The 14,918-nt window shown below is 53.6% G+C and overlaps 9 protein-coding genes across 9 annotated transcripts; 5 read left to right on the top strand and 4 right to left on the bottom strand.

Moving 5' to 3' along the window:
* Nucleotides 1-243: 243 nt before the first annotated feature.
* On the bottom strand, nt 244-1,858 carry SCP_1201220 (Peroxisomal adenine nucleotide transporter 1; the record flags this gene model as incomplete). The annotated part of the gene is made up of 6 exons (XM_027763009.1): nt 244-369; nt 442-633; nt 702-1,315; nt 1,505-1,659; nt 1,711-1,731; nt 1,782-1,858. The coding sequence occupies 6 exons, from the start codon at nt 1,856-1,858 to the stop codon at nt 244-246; spliced, it is 1,185 nt and encodes a 394-aa protein (XP_027618810.1).
* Nucleotides 1,859-2,149: 291 nt separating this feature from the next.
* SCP_1201210 (hypothetical protein) lies at nt 2,150-3,284 on the top strand (the record flags this gene model as incomplete). Its single annotated transcript, XM_027763008.1, has 3 exons — nt 2,150-2,337; nt 2,394-2,787; nt 2,877-3,284. 3 exons carry the CDS (start codon nt 2,150-2,152, stop codon nt 3,282-3,284), a joined length of 990 nt encoding a protein of 329 aa, XP_027618809.1.
* Nucleotides 3,285-3,420: 136 nt separating this feature from the next.
* On the bottom strand, nt 3,421-5,959 carry SCP_1201200 (MFS general substrate transporter; the record flags this gene model as incomplete). The annotated part of the gene is made up of 19 exons (XM_027763007.1): nt 3,421-3,535; nt 3,589-3,689; nt 3,746-3,773; nt 3,824-3,913; nt 3,968-4,038; nt 4,093-4,122; nt 4,186-4,231; nt 4,284-4,358; nt 4,409-4,435; nt 4,489-4,511; nt 4,567-4,601; nt 4,673-4,732; nt 4,791-4,987; nt 5,044-5,141; nt 5,194-5,207; nt 5,288-5,400; nt 5,455-5,551; nt 5,611-5,764; nt 5,813-5,959. 19 exons carry the CDS (start codon nt 5,957-5,959, stop codon nt 3,421-3,423), a joined length of 1,521 nt encoding a protein of 506 aa, XP_027618808.1.
* Nucleotides 5,960-6,240: 281 nt separating this feature from the next.
* SCP_1201190 (MICOS complex subunit MIC60) lies at nt 6,241-8,468 on the top strand (the record flags this gene model as incomplete). Its single annotated transcript, XM_027763006.1, has 4 exons — nt 6,241-6,315; nt 6,371-7,620; nt 7,671-8,355; nt 8,418-8,468. 4 exons carry the CDS (start codon nt 6,241-6,243, stop codon nt 8,466-8,468), a joined length of 2,061 nt encoding a protein of 686 aa, XP_027618807.1.
* A 430-nt stretch (nt 8,469-8,898) lies between these two features.
* SCP_1201180 (Protein csh3) lies at nt 8,899-9,841 on the bottom strand (the record flags this gene model as incomplete). Its single annotated transcript, XM_027763005.1, has 4 exons — nt 8,899-8,939; nt 8,994-9,033; nt 9,089-9,475; nt 9,530-9,841. The coding sequence occupies 4 exons, from the start codon at nt 9,839-9,841 to the stop codon at nt 8,899-8,901; spliced, it is 780 nt and encodes a 259-aa protein (XP_027618806.1).
* A 553-nt stretch (nt 9,842-10,394) lies between these two features.
* Nucleotides 10,395-10,971, top strand: SCP_1201170 (hypothetical protein; the record flags this gene model as incomplete). The annotated part of the gene is made up of 3 exons (XM_027763004.1): nt 10,395-10,657; nt 10,718-10,856; nt 10,915-10,971. The coding sequence occupies 3 exons, from the start codon at nt 10,395-10,397 to the stop codon at nt 10,969-10,971; spliced, it is 459 nt and encodes a 152-aa protein (XP_027618805.1).
* Nucleotides 10,972-11,468: 497 nt separating this feature from the next.
* Nucleotides 11,469-12,050, top strand: SCP_1201160 (hypothetical protein; the record flags this gene model as incomplete). The annotated part of the gene is made up of 3 exons (XM_027763003.1): nt 11,469-11,683; nt 11,733-11,871; nt 11,931-12,050. The coding sequence occupies 3 exons, from the start codon at nt 11,469-11,471 to the stop codon at nt 12,048-12,050; spliced, it is 474 nt and encodes a 157-aa protein (XP_027618804.1).
* A 223-nt stretch (nt 12,051-12,273) lies between these two features.
* On the bottom strand, nt 12,274-12,819 carry SCP_1201150 (40S ribosomal protein; the record flags this gene model as incomplete). The annotated part of the gene is made up of 4 exons (XM_027763002.1): nt 12,274-12,327; nt 12,380-12,478; nt 12,539-12,639; nt 12,699-12,819. The coding sequence occupies 4 exons, from the start codon at nt 12,817-12,819 to the stop codon at nt 12,274-12,276; spliced, it is 375 nt and encodes a 124-aa protein (XP_027618803.1).
* Nucleotides 12,820-12,899: 80 nt separating this feature from the next.
* Nucleotides 12,900-14,827, top strand: SCP_1201140 (Putative lipase; the record flags this gene model as incomplete). The annotated part of the gene is made up of 6 exons (XM_027763001.1): nt 12,900-13,460; nt 13,572-13,871; nt 13,930-14,103; nt 14,246-14,358; nt 14,410-14,584; nt 14,666-14,827. 6 exons carry the CDS (start codon nt 12,900-12,902, stop codon nt 14,825-14,827), a joined length of 1,485 nt encoding a protein of 494 aa, XP_027618802.1.
* Between the last annotated feature and the right edge of the window lie 91 nt (nt 14,828-14,918).

Raw genomic sequence — 14,918 nt, 5'->3', positions numbered from 1 at the left:
AAGGTTATAAATGTATCAATCGTGACAGTGTAGTGCTCTCTTCGTGTGCTTGCATATAGTCAACATTCGGCAGTCGAATTCAACGGGTGAAAACCAAAGTATTGGCAACCGCAGACTGACCACTGTCCAGAGACGTACAAGGAAACAATAAGTATATACACTTCAGCAGCAAATACAGGATGAGTAATGCAACACCTTCCATAAATCCTCCCCCCGCCCAGTATAGGAACATCGGCATCTTCATCACGGTGCCTGTCGAAGCTTGTAGAAGAGGACCATAATCATGAGTGCCCAGTGCTCGAACTTCTCCTTCGACACGAAGAGCAGCGCCTGCGAGATAACCGCCTTGGTGATCTGCGCGCCCATTCCCTGCGGACACAGAACGTCATCAGTCTCCGCTGAGACCATTTAAGGACTACACGCGCTTGGGGGAACACGAACCTTATACCATCCCAGGAACCCCTCCTTGCGCCATACGCGCCCCAAAATCTCGAGCGCACCGGGATGATGCGTGATGTTTTTGTGGTGGTACTCGTGTTGGTGCGGCGGCGGCTGGTGCTCCACCACCGCTTCCTCGAAGTCGGCAGAGCGCGCCTGGATGCGCACCTTCGCCATGATGTACGGATACGTCACCTGTAAGACAGAAGCAACCAGCATCAAAATAAAGTTCACAGAGACGAGCCAGAGGGAACGGAACATACCACCGTTGCGAGCGTCTTGCTGAGCGCGCCCACCACGAACGCGGTCCACGGGTTGAGCTTCGCGCCCGCCTTGCCCGACGCGCTCTCTTGCGCGAGCAGCAGGGTGCCCTTCACGCGCTCGTAGACGCCGTAGGTGATCGCGGGGTTGACGGTGAGCACGAGCCCGGGCCTGATCCCGAGCCAGAGGCCAGACACGCCCTCCTCCTCGACGATCTCGCGCGCGACGCCGAGGAACGAGTCATCGTACGTGTCCTGCTCGTCCGCGTCCTTCTTGTCCGCCTTCGTGTTCCCGTTTGCCTTCTTCGCGTCCTCGTTTGCCTTCTCCGAGTCCCCATTTGCCTTCTCCACGTCCCCATTGGTGGCCTTCGCCGCGGTGACGACGGACGACGCGCGGCGTTTCCGCGGGCGGTCGAGCGAGTGCCCGATTTGCTGCCGCGTCGCGATCACGGCGACGGGGATGGTGAAGATTTGTGCGAGCGCTCCTGCTATTGCGCCGAGGATGAGCTCCGCCGCCGTGGAGAGCGCGGGGGCCTTCGAACCCTTGGGTGACCGCGCTGCGACACGCTTGATGTACGACGTGCGGACGATGGAGTAAAAGAAGAAGTAAGCGTATTCTGCGAGAAATCGTCAGTCTGACGCTCTTGATTACGCGCATTCGCACAAATCTGCCTCAGTTGTACGACTCCGACCTGGCTGGTCGGGCAGATGGCCGAAGACCTCGGCCAACACGCAATTCAGACTGGTGGCAGCACAGCCACCGTTCGAAAACGCGCAAAATCACGGAAATGGGATAGGAGACTCACGCATGGAAAATGTGTTCAGCATCGTTGCTGCGAATCCGCTATAGTAGCCAGAGAAGCCTTCCTCCTTGTATATCCGCAGGAGAGCGGATATGACACCAAGCTTCTCATTGTCATCCTTTCTGCCGTCTGTAGAGGCCTGTATGCGTGTTTTGACTCTGGCTCCAACAGTGAGCTGCGCACCGTAGCACAACAGAACAGATACGCACATATCTAATGGATACACGACGCTGTTCACAGTTAAGACTCGCGCAGGTCGATGGACAAATACAAAACTCACGCGTTACTGAAACACCCGCCCAATGCGCCCGCCAGGGCGTACCCAAAGGGTGTAAGTTGCGTGGGCTTCGAAGACATAGTGAGGTTCGCGGGATAGATAGGAGTTCAGTCACTTCAATATAAGGCCGAGAAGATATAAATTCCTGCACACTACGGGGACGGACGAGGAGGGGGAGATAGGCAGAACAGAGACACTAGCAGAACATATGACTGAAACACACTAAGGCGGGGGGCTCTTATATCGTGCTCATGGGGTGCTTGTGCGTCGGAGTCGGGTCACACAGACCCGACGCCTGCACGTGATTTACCCCGCATTCTGTAATCCGCATTTGGAAGGTTCGTCTATTCGCCTTCAAGTTTCTCCTCTGCATGCAGAACAGCCCAAACTTCCCGCGCAACCTCGACATAAAGCCTTCCGAAGCACCCGTCGTCGGGGAGGATACACAGTCTGTTTGCATCTCCAAAAGCTCTGGCATTAACGTCGGCTCGGACGGCCGATTCGATTACGCTGCGCAGGAAAATGCAATTCGCAGATATGGCATAGCCGGCCGTGTCTGGTGAGTATCTAGTTGTCACTCACCTCTGCCCGCCTCCTAATATCGCGTCTACTCAGGGAAGCGTCGTACGCCATACTCGCCTACGTCGACCGCCCTCCCCACGGGGAAACAGATGTGGAGTTTGATCCACCGCCATTTACAAACTCGCGTTTGTCACGTCGTCTGACTGTCCTCGAACTTGGTTCCGGGACCGGGCTGGTGGCTTCCCGCATCGCAGACCGCTGCGCCCTCGAAGAACAACACCATCTCGTCGTCGCGACTGACCTGCCCGAGGTGTGCCCGCTCCTCGAGAGTAACCTCTACAGACACCAGTCGGTGCGCGTCCGGCCCCTCGCATGGGGAAATCGCGCACACACGCTCGACATCGCGTCCGATCTCGCTCTGCCCGGGACTGCCCCACCGAGTGCGGGGTCACCCCGCTACCCCACTCACATCGTCTGCAGCGATCTGGTACGTCCCCTTGCCCCCTCTGTTGTCTTCAGATCGTGCCCCTTGTTTCGCTGAGTGCGGGACAACGAGATGAGGCGAACACCGCACAGGTATACTTCCCCGCGCTACTTGCGCCGCTCCTGCGCACGCTCCTGCACCTCACATCTCCACCGTTCGTCCCTCCAGAGGGCGCGCCCGCACAGGCAGTGCTCTCGTACAGAATCCGCAGTCTCGTGAAAGAGACACCTTTCTGGTCCGCGTTTGGGCTCTGGTTCTCGTTCGCGCCAGTGTTTGTGAAGAGCGGGGAGGGATGGAGCCGCTTTGTCCCTGTAGCCGGTGACGACGAGACGTTTGTATTTGTTGCAGAGCGGAGGCCTGAGTCTCGCCGCTGGGTGGTTCCTGAAGATGATCGGGAGTTGTTGAATGGAGTCGGTGCGCGGGGAACGAATGAGGGTAAGGCGGACGATACATTTGAGACGATATTATTTATGGGGATGGGTCTAGGCAAGGACGAATAATTACTGTATGTGGCCTTCACACTCTCGGAATTGAGCACTTCGGAACCATTTTCGACAGAATCGTGTCGAGATCGAGCTAGAAGCAGAAAACAAGAACTCTACACACTTAGATACGATATTGTTGTACATGATCTGCTTATGGCGTCTCGCTGAACGCCTCGCGCCTGACCTCGGCGGCAACGAACTCTTCACATTCTACGCGGCTCTTCTGCACATCCACAAAATACAGAAATACGCAGCTCACCACGCCGCTACAAGCGCAGACCTAAGCACGGCTCATAGAGAGAAGGAGAAACGCGCGTACAGGGTGAACAAGAACACGAACGGGTAATTGTCGTTGTTGCCGGACGCGGTGATGATGGCGGAGGAGACAAAAGGTCCGATGAACGCAGATGTCTTCCCGATCTGCGGTCGATGGCGTTAGCGTACACGATGGGCCTTCATCAACATGGATAACGCACCACCGAGAACAGTGCAAAAAAAAGGAACCTGCGTGTCAAAAAGGTAAGAAAAAAAAAGGTAGAAGCGAGCGAACGCGCATTTGAGGCAGCGGAGAGACCTCGCTGATCATCGTCTGACTGTACGCATACCACGGGCACACCATCAGGCCATAGTACGCCTGATACAACCTGTGGATGCGTGAGATGTTCGCCTGCGTCAGCGTGCAGAATGGAATGCGGTACCAGATCTCCCAGACGTGCTTGAATCCGAACTTGTTGGTGTGTATACCAATGAGCCCCCACACGGTCAGGATCTGTGTACGCAACTAAAACTTTGTCTACGCAAGCTCGACCAGGGTAAAGCCTACCAAAATCCAGAACACGTTGAAGCAGAGCATCTACCCTGGGATGATTAGTCGATGCCTGACACATGCCGGGAACGGGCAGTTATAAGGGCTAACCGTTTTTGTTGATATTTGAAACTTTTTCTGAACGATCCAGAACAGACTGCCCGAGAAAGGTCAGCTCGGTGCAAACCGCTGGCAATCAGGACACAGACTAAATTCCTAGTGCTTGAGTAACAATGCCGACAATCAGGAGCAGTGTCAACTGCAGTGTCGAATACGACACAACGCTAGATCCTAGTCAGTTCGTCTATGCTGCAAGATTATGTTAGAAACATACCTGTTCTGCAGCGTGCCGATAACCGTGCTACGGTCAGATAGATAAGCTCAACGGCTTCGCCAACGCACGCTTTTACTTACACTGAAGTGTTCAGAACGTCTCCCTTGCGCGCGTGGTCAGTTCGATTCACACCAAGGTCATCGACAAAGAACACGTACATCAAGAAGTAGAAAATGAGATATAGGAATGTTTGCTTAAGCCTCAGACATTCCTTAAACGCTACATATGTCTGCTTGAACCCCACTGTCAGTAAAGACGACCCACGGGGCAGCGCCAGTCCCGGTCGGCGTCTCTCGAGGAAGAACCATGGCAAGGCGCAGAGAACTAGACGATGCGCATGAATGAGTTGATCCGCCCGCTAATGACGAATAATATTGCGCACGCCAGACGGCACCCGAGAAGGCGATTAGGACACTGAATGCTTTCGTGTTGTTTTCAGTGCTCGCACTGGAATGCAGCCCTTCAAGTATGCCGACCATCACGACCAGGATCAGGATCTCGCCCACAGAGCTTACGGCGAAGGAGACGTTAGAGATGCGATTCCGAGAGATCGATTCGAACTGAGCATGATCTTCGCGCCTGAACAGTTGCGTTCATATCAGAGATAGAGCGAGTGCTATGAAAACACTACAGACAGTTTCGTGCCCTCTGCTGCGTGCAGTGCAGACTCCTTGACCTCAGGCAGATCGCGAGCGAGTCCGGGAAAGGCGGCTGTCCAAAATGTTAGAGCACACTAACACAGGAATCAGACACTTCCGAGGGAAACGATATCATCATCGATTTACCTGATAAGTGATCACTGCAAGTAATATCGTCAGTAGGCACTCAAGCTGGATGGGAAAAGACATGTTGATACAGTTCGTCTATGATGACACCTACATCCGAGAATGTACAATGCGACGCCTGCTTGCCACTTCGACGGATCTTCAACTCCGAGCCATGCAAAGGACACAGCGATGGCCACTATAGTGAAGAAAATCGTTATATTGGGTCTGCCATACGAGGTCAATACAAGTGGAAGGACGATGTGCAGTAGGTACGCAGACCTCCACTGGCCGTAATCCGCCCAGGCTCCTATAAGGAGGAGTACTACTGCCTGTACCGCAAAGCTTATGCCGTTCGTGAGCAGGACAATTGAGTTTACTACAACGATTTGTCCATGTTAGCCATGCTCCCCGGCCTGAGACAGTACGGGTTCCTACTGTCGCGGACGCGGCCGAGGTACGGAAGAACACATTGCGTATCGCTCCCACAAGGTGACGTGAACGGAGGTTGGCTTGGGTCGTATCCCGCGAGGTAAAGCAAGTTTTGAAACTGGGACGGTCCGAAGTTGAAACCTGAGAGTCCGTTGTTTCCCTGACTAAATATTCAGAAGCAAGAAGGCTGTGAGAAACGCGTACGCACGATGTAATAAACATAAAACGCCCACAGCTCGAGGCGAGTTGTAATGAAACCAGTCTTGTCGCTACGCAAACTGGCAGAGTCAACTTCCACCGGGACGTCCAGCTGTTTGACGTCCTCCTGTGACTTTTCCAGGGTGTTTTCCGACATTGCGCGAGTGCTCTGGAAGAGATAGGCTCGACGATACGGTCATGACGCCTGCGCTATCGCTTCTCGTTCTTCTCGACATGGTGATGGCGCCTGTCAAGAATTGAAATAAGCCGGATTTCCAACTCAATTATTTGTGCTAAGGCAAACAAGTTGCCTAACATATTTAAGTAAAATGGATGGGGAATCCCGAGGCCGTCCGACACGATGTCACCAGCACTTTAAAATATCTTCGTACTCAATACCAGCAGCGGTGACCACGCTTCAACACTCAGCGTGTTCACATGTATCGTGCGCTGTCTGTTCCGAAGGGGGTAGGGACGTCTGTCGCGCGGGGCGCTGTTAGGGTAGTCCGTCGGGTAAGTTCTGTCTCCCTTACGTGCTCTACGTGTGTCCCGACCAGCATGTTTACAGCGGCTGGCCACGGAAACTCCAGCAGCAGCGCCCAAGAAGAGGAAGAACGTCTTCCGCCGGATAGTGTTTTTCACTGCGGCTGGTACGGCGACTTTCTACGCGGGCGGCGCGTTCATCGCGGTTAAATTCCCGCCTTACGGTGACATCTTCGTGCAAAACGTCCCCGGAGCTGCCACCGCTGTCCAGTATGCAGAAGACCATAACTGGGACACTCTAACAGTGCAGAAGACTCTCGATTTTGGGCTGAACGCGTTTGATTACGCTCGGGGCCTCGTCACAGGTGAACGCCATGGTGAGAGGACACCCACGGCTCTGGAGAAGACACGGGAAGCAATGGAGATGACGAAGGATGTCGCCGTCAAGACAAAAGAGGCTGCCATTCGCGTTGCACAGGTCTCCAAGTCCTCAGCGACTGACTTGATCCAGGAGTCGAAGGACAGAATTAAATCGGTCACGAGCGGACTGAAGACTTCGGTGGAGAGGAACGAGGCTGAGATCTCCAAGAAGAGCGCGAAGGCGGCAGCCATTGCGCGTAGTCAGTCCGCGGAGTTCTCAGAAGGTGTAGAGGACCTAGTGCAACGCGCAGAAGCTGCGCTTGCTGACAAGCCCGCTGATACGGTCCCTCCAGAGGTTATTACTACTCCCACTGAGCCCACTGTGGTTCCTGAAACTGTCCCCGCTCCCGCCAACGGACCAGAGGAAGTTACAGTACGCAACGTCTATAATATCCCTCTACCCATTGGTTTCGAGCCACCACCCGGCTACTCGCGTCCTACACCTTCGAAACCCACCCCTGTAGCGTCTGAATTCGTACCGGCGGAGCAGTCGGTACTTGAACCATTGCCCCTTGTCGCTCCCGTTGTTGCCGAATTCAGCGCGTCGGAACCATTTATCGCGCAGCTTGCCACCGTTATCGACGACCTCGCGTCATACCTTAATGCCAACCCTACCGCGGCGGACAAGGCCCGGGATATCCTTGACACAGCAAAGGTGGACCTGACGGGTCTTGCGAGCCGTATTGAGCAAGTGAAAGAACAAGAGCGCGCTAAGCTCGAAGCGACATTGGACGAGCAGACTCGCGACTACACAATCAAGCTGCTGCAGCTGGAGATGGAGGCTCAGGATAAGCTGGACAACCAGGAGAATGACTTTAGGAAGTACTTCGAAGAGGAGAAGGCTAAGTTCGTTCATGCATACCGGGAGAAGCTCAACCATGAGCTTCAAACACAGAGCGAGATCATCAATGAACGGTAAGTGAGCGCGTCTTTCCGAAGGTGTGCGCTAATTGAACCCGTCCTAGCCTCAAAGAGGAAGTCATCGCTCAGGGCATCGAGATGCAGCGTCGGTGGATCCGCGAGATCAAGGTGCGCGTCGAACAGGAGCGCGGTGGCCGCTTAGCCAAGCTCGACGAGCTCGCGAGCAACTTGAAGCGCCTTGAGCGCATCGCGGTCGACAACTCTGCGTACCTCGACGAGAACATCCGGATACACGCGCTCTGGTCTGCCCTGCGTGCGTTGAACAGCAGCGTCGACGCTCCCGTGCGGAAGCCCTTCCGCGAGGAGCTGCGCGTCCTCCGCCATATCGCCGCGGCGCGCGAGGACCCCATCGTCTCGTCAGTGCTGGAAATGTTGGAGGCCTCGGACGTTCCGGACGTCGGCGTGGAGCCCTTCGCCGACCTCGCATCGTGGTTCTCAACATCTGTATCACCGCGCGTCTCCAGCGTCGCTCTTGTGCCGGACGAGAACGCCGGTGTGCTTTCGCACCTGGCATCGCACCTGTTTTCGACGTTCCAGTTCCCGCGTCATGGCCTCGTACCTGGGAGCGACGTGCTCAGCGTACTTGCACGGGCTGAGTACCACATGAACGAGAAGGACCTGGACAGTGCGGCGCGTGAGCTCAATCAGCTCAAGGGCACAGCGAAGGTTCTGCTGACCGACTGGCTCGATGCTGCTCGCAAGAGGCTAGAGGTCCTGCAGGCATTGGAGGTATGTTCGATTATCTTAATCTATCTTGAACCCTTTTTTTTCAACCTTATTCTATCTCACAGGTTGTTCAGGCGCAGGCGACGCTTGCTTCGCTCCTGGTTGCCCATGAATAAAATCTATCAGTTGTTAGACGCGCTACATGGGACACATAATTACTGCTTATTGGCGTGAACGCAAGACCCAACCACCCAACACATTCAAATTTGATGAGTTGCTCCAGATGCCAAGCTTGTTGTGCAGCCGGATGCCCTGCAAGCTGGGTGCACTTGCACAGTGGCCAACTATTCTAGTGTCTCAAGCAACCAGAGACATAGTCAAGACAGATTGCTCAATACAGATTGCTCTCGCTTCGTTCAGATGTTCGTGCAACTTGCAGTGGACGAACAAATATGATACGATGGTACAATGATAGAATTCTCCGGGTTCTAGATCTACGAAATCCACAACACCGCTGAACATTCTGCCAGTACGATTAATGGACGCCGTATGACGAAAGTCCGGGTGACATAGATGGCGATACAGCGAGACGGCATAACTACGAAATCAGAAAATTGCATCCACAATACCACCGCCGATAGCAGCACCTGCATAGCACGTCAGAGCCAGAACTGGTGCCAGCAAACACCGGGTATGCGTACCTGCTCCGAAACCAACACCTCCAGCGGCTGCGTTGGCCATCTAACACAAACTCCATATCAACAATGCCTCCATGGAATGGGCCAATGCGACATACCGTGTTTCCCAGCCTGCCGAACCTGTGTTTCTTGGGCTGCTCGGGAGGGGCAGCAGTCTGTACGATAACGGGCGGTGGAGGTGTCTGCTGCATCATAGGCTGCGGTGGTGGTGGCGGGTATCCCCCATAGGTAGGTGCATAGCTAGCCTTCTCGGGCATGTACGGCGTGTACGGCTGGGGCTGCATTGGGGACTGCATGGACATGGGCGCCATGGGCATACCCATGAGCGCCGGGGGCGGAGGTGAAGAGTGTGTAGTGAGCTTCTCCACGTGGTTGGAAGGGAAGAGTCCTTGGCGACCCCTGCATTTGCCAGTCCACCAGTCCGTGTTTGTTTCATCGAGGATCTCGACGATTTCATCAGCAGAGAATGACAGGTCGTTCGGCTCCTGCATGGATAGATGGGTCGTTCGTTAATAATGGAAACATATAATTGACCATACCTGTCCATCCTCGTTGTATGCCCACAATGCCTTGGCCCGCTGTACGCGAGGGGATGGAGCGGGAGGTGGAGGGATGCGACGTCCAGTGAGCGCGACGGGTATGGCTTCGGGAGGAGGCGTCCGGATAGCCATATTCTTCACACCGTTGACAAGGCCATCGGCCTTCTTGGCGTCGGGTAGGCGGGAGACAATGTCAGCAGCATCGGCAGCAGAGATATAGTCGTGCGATACGAGAAAAGAGACGTCCCGCTGGACCTGGGAGACAACGTGAGCAAGGAGGGCAGCTGCTTGCGGGTCGGACGGCGTCGACATGATGGTGAAAGCGAGGGTAAATAATATGAGACTGTCAAGTTGTCAGTGAGATGAGCGAGCTGAGTGCGGTGCCTGCGCAGCGCGGACGAGGCCGGTACGCAATTACCTAAGAAAATCCGTCCAGATATGGCTATCGTTTAGGTTCAGTACTTATGATCATAAACGACGACCATCGCCCGACAGTGAGAAGTCTGCGCGTTACAGCTACACCGTATTCACACCGTATTATTGTGCGGCGAGTGCGTTTCTGAAATTCGTGCATTTCAACTCACCATCTTCTGTTTGACACATCTACCGCTTTATAATTAACTAGACTGACCCAATCCGAGGCTCGGATCAGTTTTTCAAACTCTCCTTCCCGTTACCCATCAGGTGTGTTAGTACTCGCTGAGAAGCCTCTTTGGGACGAACACAGTATCGCGGCACCCATTGTATAGCGCTTTCTGTATCGCAACAGCCTTTTTCCCCGCACCTTGTACTCAGGTGAAGTGGCCATATCGTCGCATCCTTTCGACTCTAATAGTTGGTCTCTGGTCGTATTCCAGCCTTTCAGATGCAGTCATTGCTGTTCGCAAATATTCGGGCTATCCCTCGCGTTACCGTCTCTGCCGCCATTCTGGTGGCCTCCGCGCTGGCCTTTCTGAGAGTGGCTGATAACTGGCTCAGTCTGGAGGAAGACTTCAAGGTCACGAAAGGAGCGCTGAACCACGCCGTCCATGCCCTAGACAGTTTGAAGCAGGAAGACCGCGAGATTATCCAGACTCGTCGTCCAGACCGGCTTGCTCGCCTAGAACATCTGCAGACGAAGCTAGAGGAGTACGTCGCGTCTTGTTCTCTGATTTGCTGATGAAGAGAGTGAGCAGTGCCATTGTTCAGGCTACAGCGGGACGTTCGAACACTCGAGACAAACATGACATTGGCTGCCGTCTGGGAGCAATATCTGGTTCGCCACGACGTGATCCAGCAACTGAAGACCATCACATGTTTGGCTCGAGCTTTCGACATGGAATTATTGGTCAGAGTCGTATCCTAGCCGAGGATCTTTGGTTACTGACGACGACGATGATATGAAGGGTCTCCTCAGTAGATGTAGAAAGTTGGAGCAAGCCGGTGTAAAGCAAATAGATTAAAAAAGCACGCCTCCTCGTCGTTTTGAGCGCAAGAGTGGCCGCATGCGCGTGGTTGATCTTCGTCTTTGTATAATATAATAGCATATGGAACCAAGGGGGAGTGGTCTATGTACGCTGAAAACAACAGAGGAAGATGTTATATATGGGAGTGCTGCATGATTCACGGGATTGACTCAAGTTAGCCGGGACTAGTAGTTGTACTACAATGTTCACTGGGAACGATAGCGCTCGCTGCAACCACCACGCGCGGCCCGCTTCTTAGATCCAGTCTTCCTGGTGCCTTTGTACGCATCGCCATCGCGGTATCTGCTGGCTCTGCCCGTGTCCATCGTCCTCATTTAGTACATCTGAGAGCAAGGTGAGTGGACAGAGGTCGTTCATGACATCCGCGTACTAGTATTTCATGATCATGGATCTTGATCGCATGTTTAGCCGTATCAATGCTGGCCTCGCAGTCATTGTTCTGGATGGGCGCGAGAGCTATTCCGCGAGCCACGATGGTGGCCGGTGCTGTAGTGGCTTCATCGATCGTAATATGGAGCTTGACGAGCAGCTGGTTTCTCCTGGAGAAAGAATTCAAAAAAACGCGCGAAGCCCTCGCTCGCTCCATCCGCGCTATAGATGGCATCAAGCCAGAGGATCGCCAAATTATTCGAAAACGCTCCCCAAATGAGTTCGACGAGCTGGAGCGCTTGCATTCGAATTTGAAAGAGTACGTCCCAGTCTCTTTCCCAAAGGAATGAAAGTCGATTTTCTCATAGGCAATTGGAGAAACTCCAAAAACTCGAACAGCTCATGGTGTCGGTTGGACCCTTAAGCCTGTATCGTGTGCGGTTCCTTGTGTCCACACAACTCGATACCATTGTGATGTTGACCAAATGCGCCGACATACTGTTACTGGTCAGGATCCTTCTGTGAGACTTTGCGTTTTGCTGGGTCGCTGATGCCTTCGCTTGAAGTCATTAATCAAAGAATGCCGGGCAGACGAACAACCCGTAGCCAAATCTGACGCAACCAACCGCTCAGCTAATAGCGAGTCCGAGTCACCAGGTCTTGCAGAAGACAAAGGGAAGGCTTGAAACTTATCGATATTCACGACCTACAGCATACAGCATTTAGACACCGTGTATCATGATATTTCACCTGGTCGGAGTTCGTGAATCAAGTGTATGGCGCCGAGCCATTGCACTAGGATTACGTCTAAACCTCTTCAGACGTACATGCGTTGGAGGTGCTGCAGCCGCGAGAGCGGCGGCGCGGCGGCCATCATGCATACTTGGGGTGTCCGTAAGTATATGCACCCTAAGCCGAGATCGTGACTTCAACCTCCACACCAGGCTCCAAGCTGATGCTCGTCTGCAGTAGCCGAGGTTAGAGTGGGTATAGGAAGCTTATGCTTTGAACTCACGATCTGTTTCACAATTTCGCTGGAGGAGTGAAGGTCAATCAGGCGCTTGTGGATCTTCAGCTCGTATCTGTCCCAGGTCTTGGAGCCTTCACCGCAAGGCTAGCAATATGCCAATACTCAATACGACATGCTAGGAAGATACAACGTGGATATACTCACAGTCTTACGGGTGGTGATCTTAAGGACCTTGGTGGGTAAGCGGACGGGGCCCTTCACACGGAGCTGCTTGTCCTTCGCCCTGTTAATCAAGTCCGTAGAGACTATAATACCGCAGAATAATCAAGAAAAATTCCTTGAACCATCGAAAGTAGCCACTCACACTTCTCTAAGTTCTTGACATTACTGCTCGTGAGCGTAATGCGGATCTTGTGGACCTTGGCGGCGGGGACGGGGGCGCCAGTGGCATCGTATTCCTTGTCGGCCTTAGCGACGTAACTCATCCTGGTCTTGCTGGTGAGACAGAGGTGACTGAAAGGTCGGTGTTGATTAAGGAGAAAAATAGAGTTCAAGCATCTTAACCATGCTCGGGAACAGCCGACAACCTCCCGATCCGGGTTTTGCTGGAATCTTGCTGAGATCTCTCTCTCTCATTGACAAACCTTGGAGCTCGCCGCCGGATGCAACGAACGCGGATGCTTCAATGATGCTCTCGACGTTCGCGAGCTTTCTTGCCCCGCTCCTCGCTGCTTTCATTCGCGATGAGCACTCGGTAGCATTGACCCCTCCACCTTCATTGCAGTTCGAGTTACGGCACCTGCATGCGGTGTCTCCAGAAGGACGAGTCGCCGTGCGCGATGTGCACCATACCAGCTTAATGGCGAGCGGATACACTCCCCACACCGTCCAGACACAAATTACGAAATCTGTTCGTCCGTCATCGTTTGCTGCATTCTCGCGCGCACGCGCAAGGTCCATACAATACCGTGAGAGCGAGTCAATAGACTGGGACGAAGAGGAGGTGCTTGCTCCAGATGTACAGAGCCGGCTAACCTTGCTTGAGTTGGCCAAGATGACGAACAACGCATATCTGACAGAACCAGGAGACTCGGGGTGGTATAATCTTAGTGGAGCATGGAATACTGTGAGTATTTAGATTGATGCAAGTCGATGATCATGCCCAGGACGAATCTTCTTCATGTCCCTGTAATTGTTCATTTAATCTTTAGAATGTCATCTGATTGTCCTTGGGCAGAGTTATCCCTTCGGCTGGGAGCCCGACACAGACGGGTTTCGCGGGCAAATATTCGCAACGGAAGATAACTCCACCGTCGTAGTGTCCATTAAGGGCACGTCAGCGGCTTTCGTTGGCGGTGGTGGTACGACGACGAAGAAGGACAAGTTCAACGATAATTTACTCTTTAGTTGCTGCTGTGCGCGCATCGACTGGACTTGGACGACAGTGTGCGATTGCTACCGCGGCGGTTGGAAGTGTGATCAGGATTGTCTGGAGACAGCACTGATCGAGGACAGCTTGTTCTATTCTGCCGGCATTGTGAGCTCACTTGTTGCGGTCGTTCACCTGTTGACTGACTGCTGCGAGTTGATCGCAGAATCTGTACAATAATTTGACGTATCTATACCCCGAAGCAAATGTGTGGGCTGTCGGGCATTCGTTGGGTGGTGCACTAGCATCTCTCCTTGGAGTCACGTTTGGTGTACCGGCGGTGGCCTTCGAATCTCCTGGCGAGAAGATGGCTGCCAGGCGGCTGCATTTGCCTTCTCCTGTCCGTCGCATTCACTTGTCTTGCGGGGCCATGGTTATCCATGTCGTCTCTGAAGTCTCGTGGAAGACTGCAGAGAAAACATGTACGGCCGTGGCACTCGGGACTTACTGGATCCGAATTCTGACATCATTCTTTCACGCAGCCTTCTGTGCAGCCCATTGTGCACGTCTATCACACGGCGGACCCGATTGCAATGGGGATATGTAACGGTATACTGTCGAGTTGTGCGTTGGGAGGGTATGCCTTGGAGAGTCGGTCAGTGGAAGCACAATTCCTCAGCATCAACGTGTTCATTCATAGACGTAGATGTCACCTTGGTCAATCAATCGTGTACGATACCGTCTCGAACTTGTCCTGGTCCGTGGACATTCGCACACATGGGATCGTCAACGTCATCGACAATGTGCTCTCGAAACCGTGGGGACCGAGCGTATTGGCCGGTAGAGAAGTTCCTGAACTTGCTCCAGAGGAGGAATGTGTGGTGAGTGAGCATGCACACTCGTCGCTGCTGCGTTCGGGATTGCGCGTAACGTTGGTTCAGTCCTGATATGATGGCTCGCAGGAATGCTTCAGCTGGGAGTTCGGCGACTTTCCTCCCTCGGCTCGCCTGCAGGATATGTCTCAAGGGGTGGACCTACCAGGTTCCGACGAGCTTCGGGTATGTAATGCTGTCAGTGCAGAAGCTATTATGAAGTCAACACGATATCACGGCGATGTATCATAAATCCTCCAACGTGCCTGTATACTACATCCATATTATAACAACAGTAGCTGCTCGGGACAGGCAATGGATCACGATTGGGCAACCTGAATTC

Source organism: Sparassis crispa (genome assembly GCF_003851025.1).
Source record: "Sparassis crispa DNA, contig_000010F, whole genome shotgun sequence".
NCBI classification, from domain to species: Eukaryota; Fungi; Basidiomycota; class Agaricomycetes; order Polyporales; family Sparassidaceae; genus Sparassis; species Sparassis crispa.
Note: the sequence above shows the minus strand (reverse complement) of the source record. Positions and strands in the feature narration are given on the sequence as shown.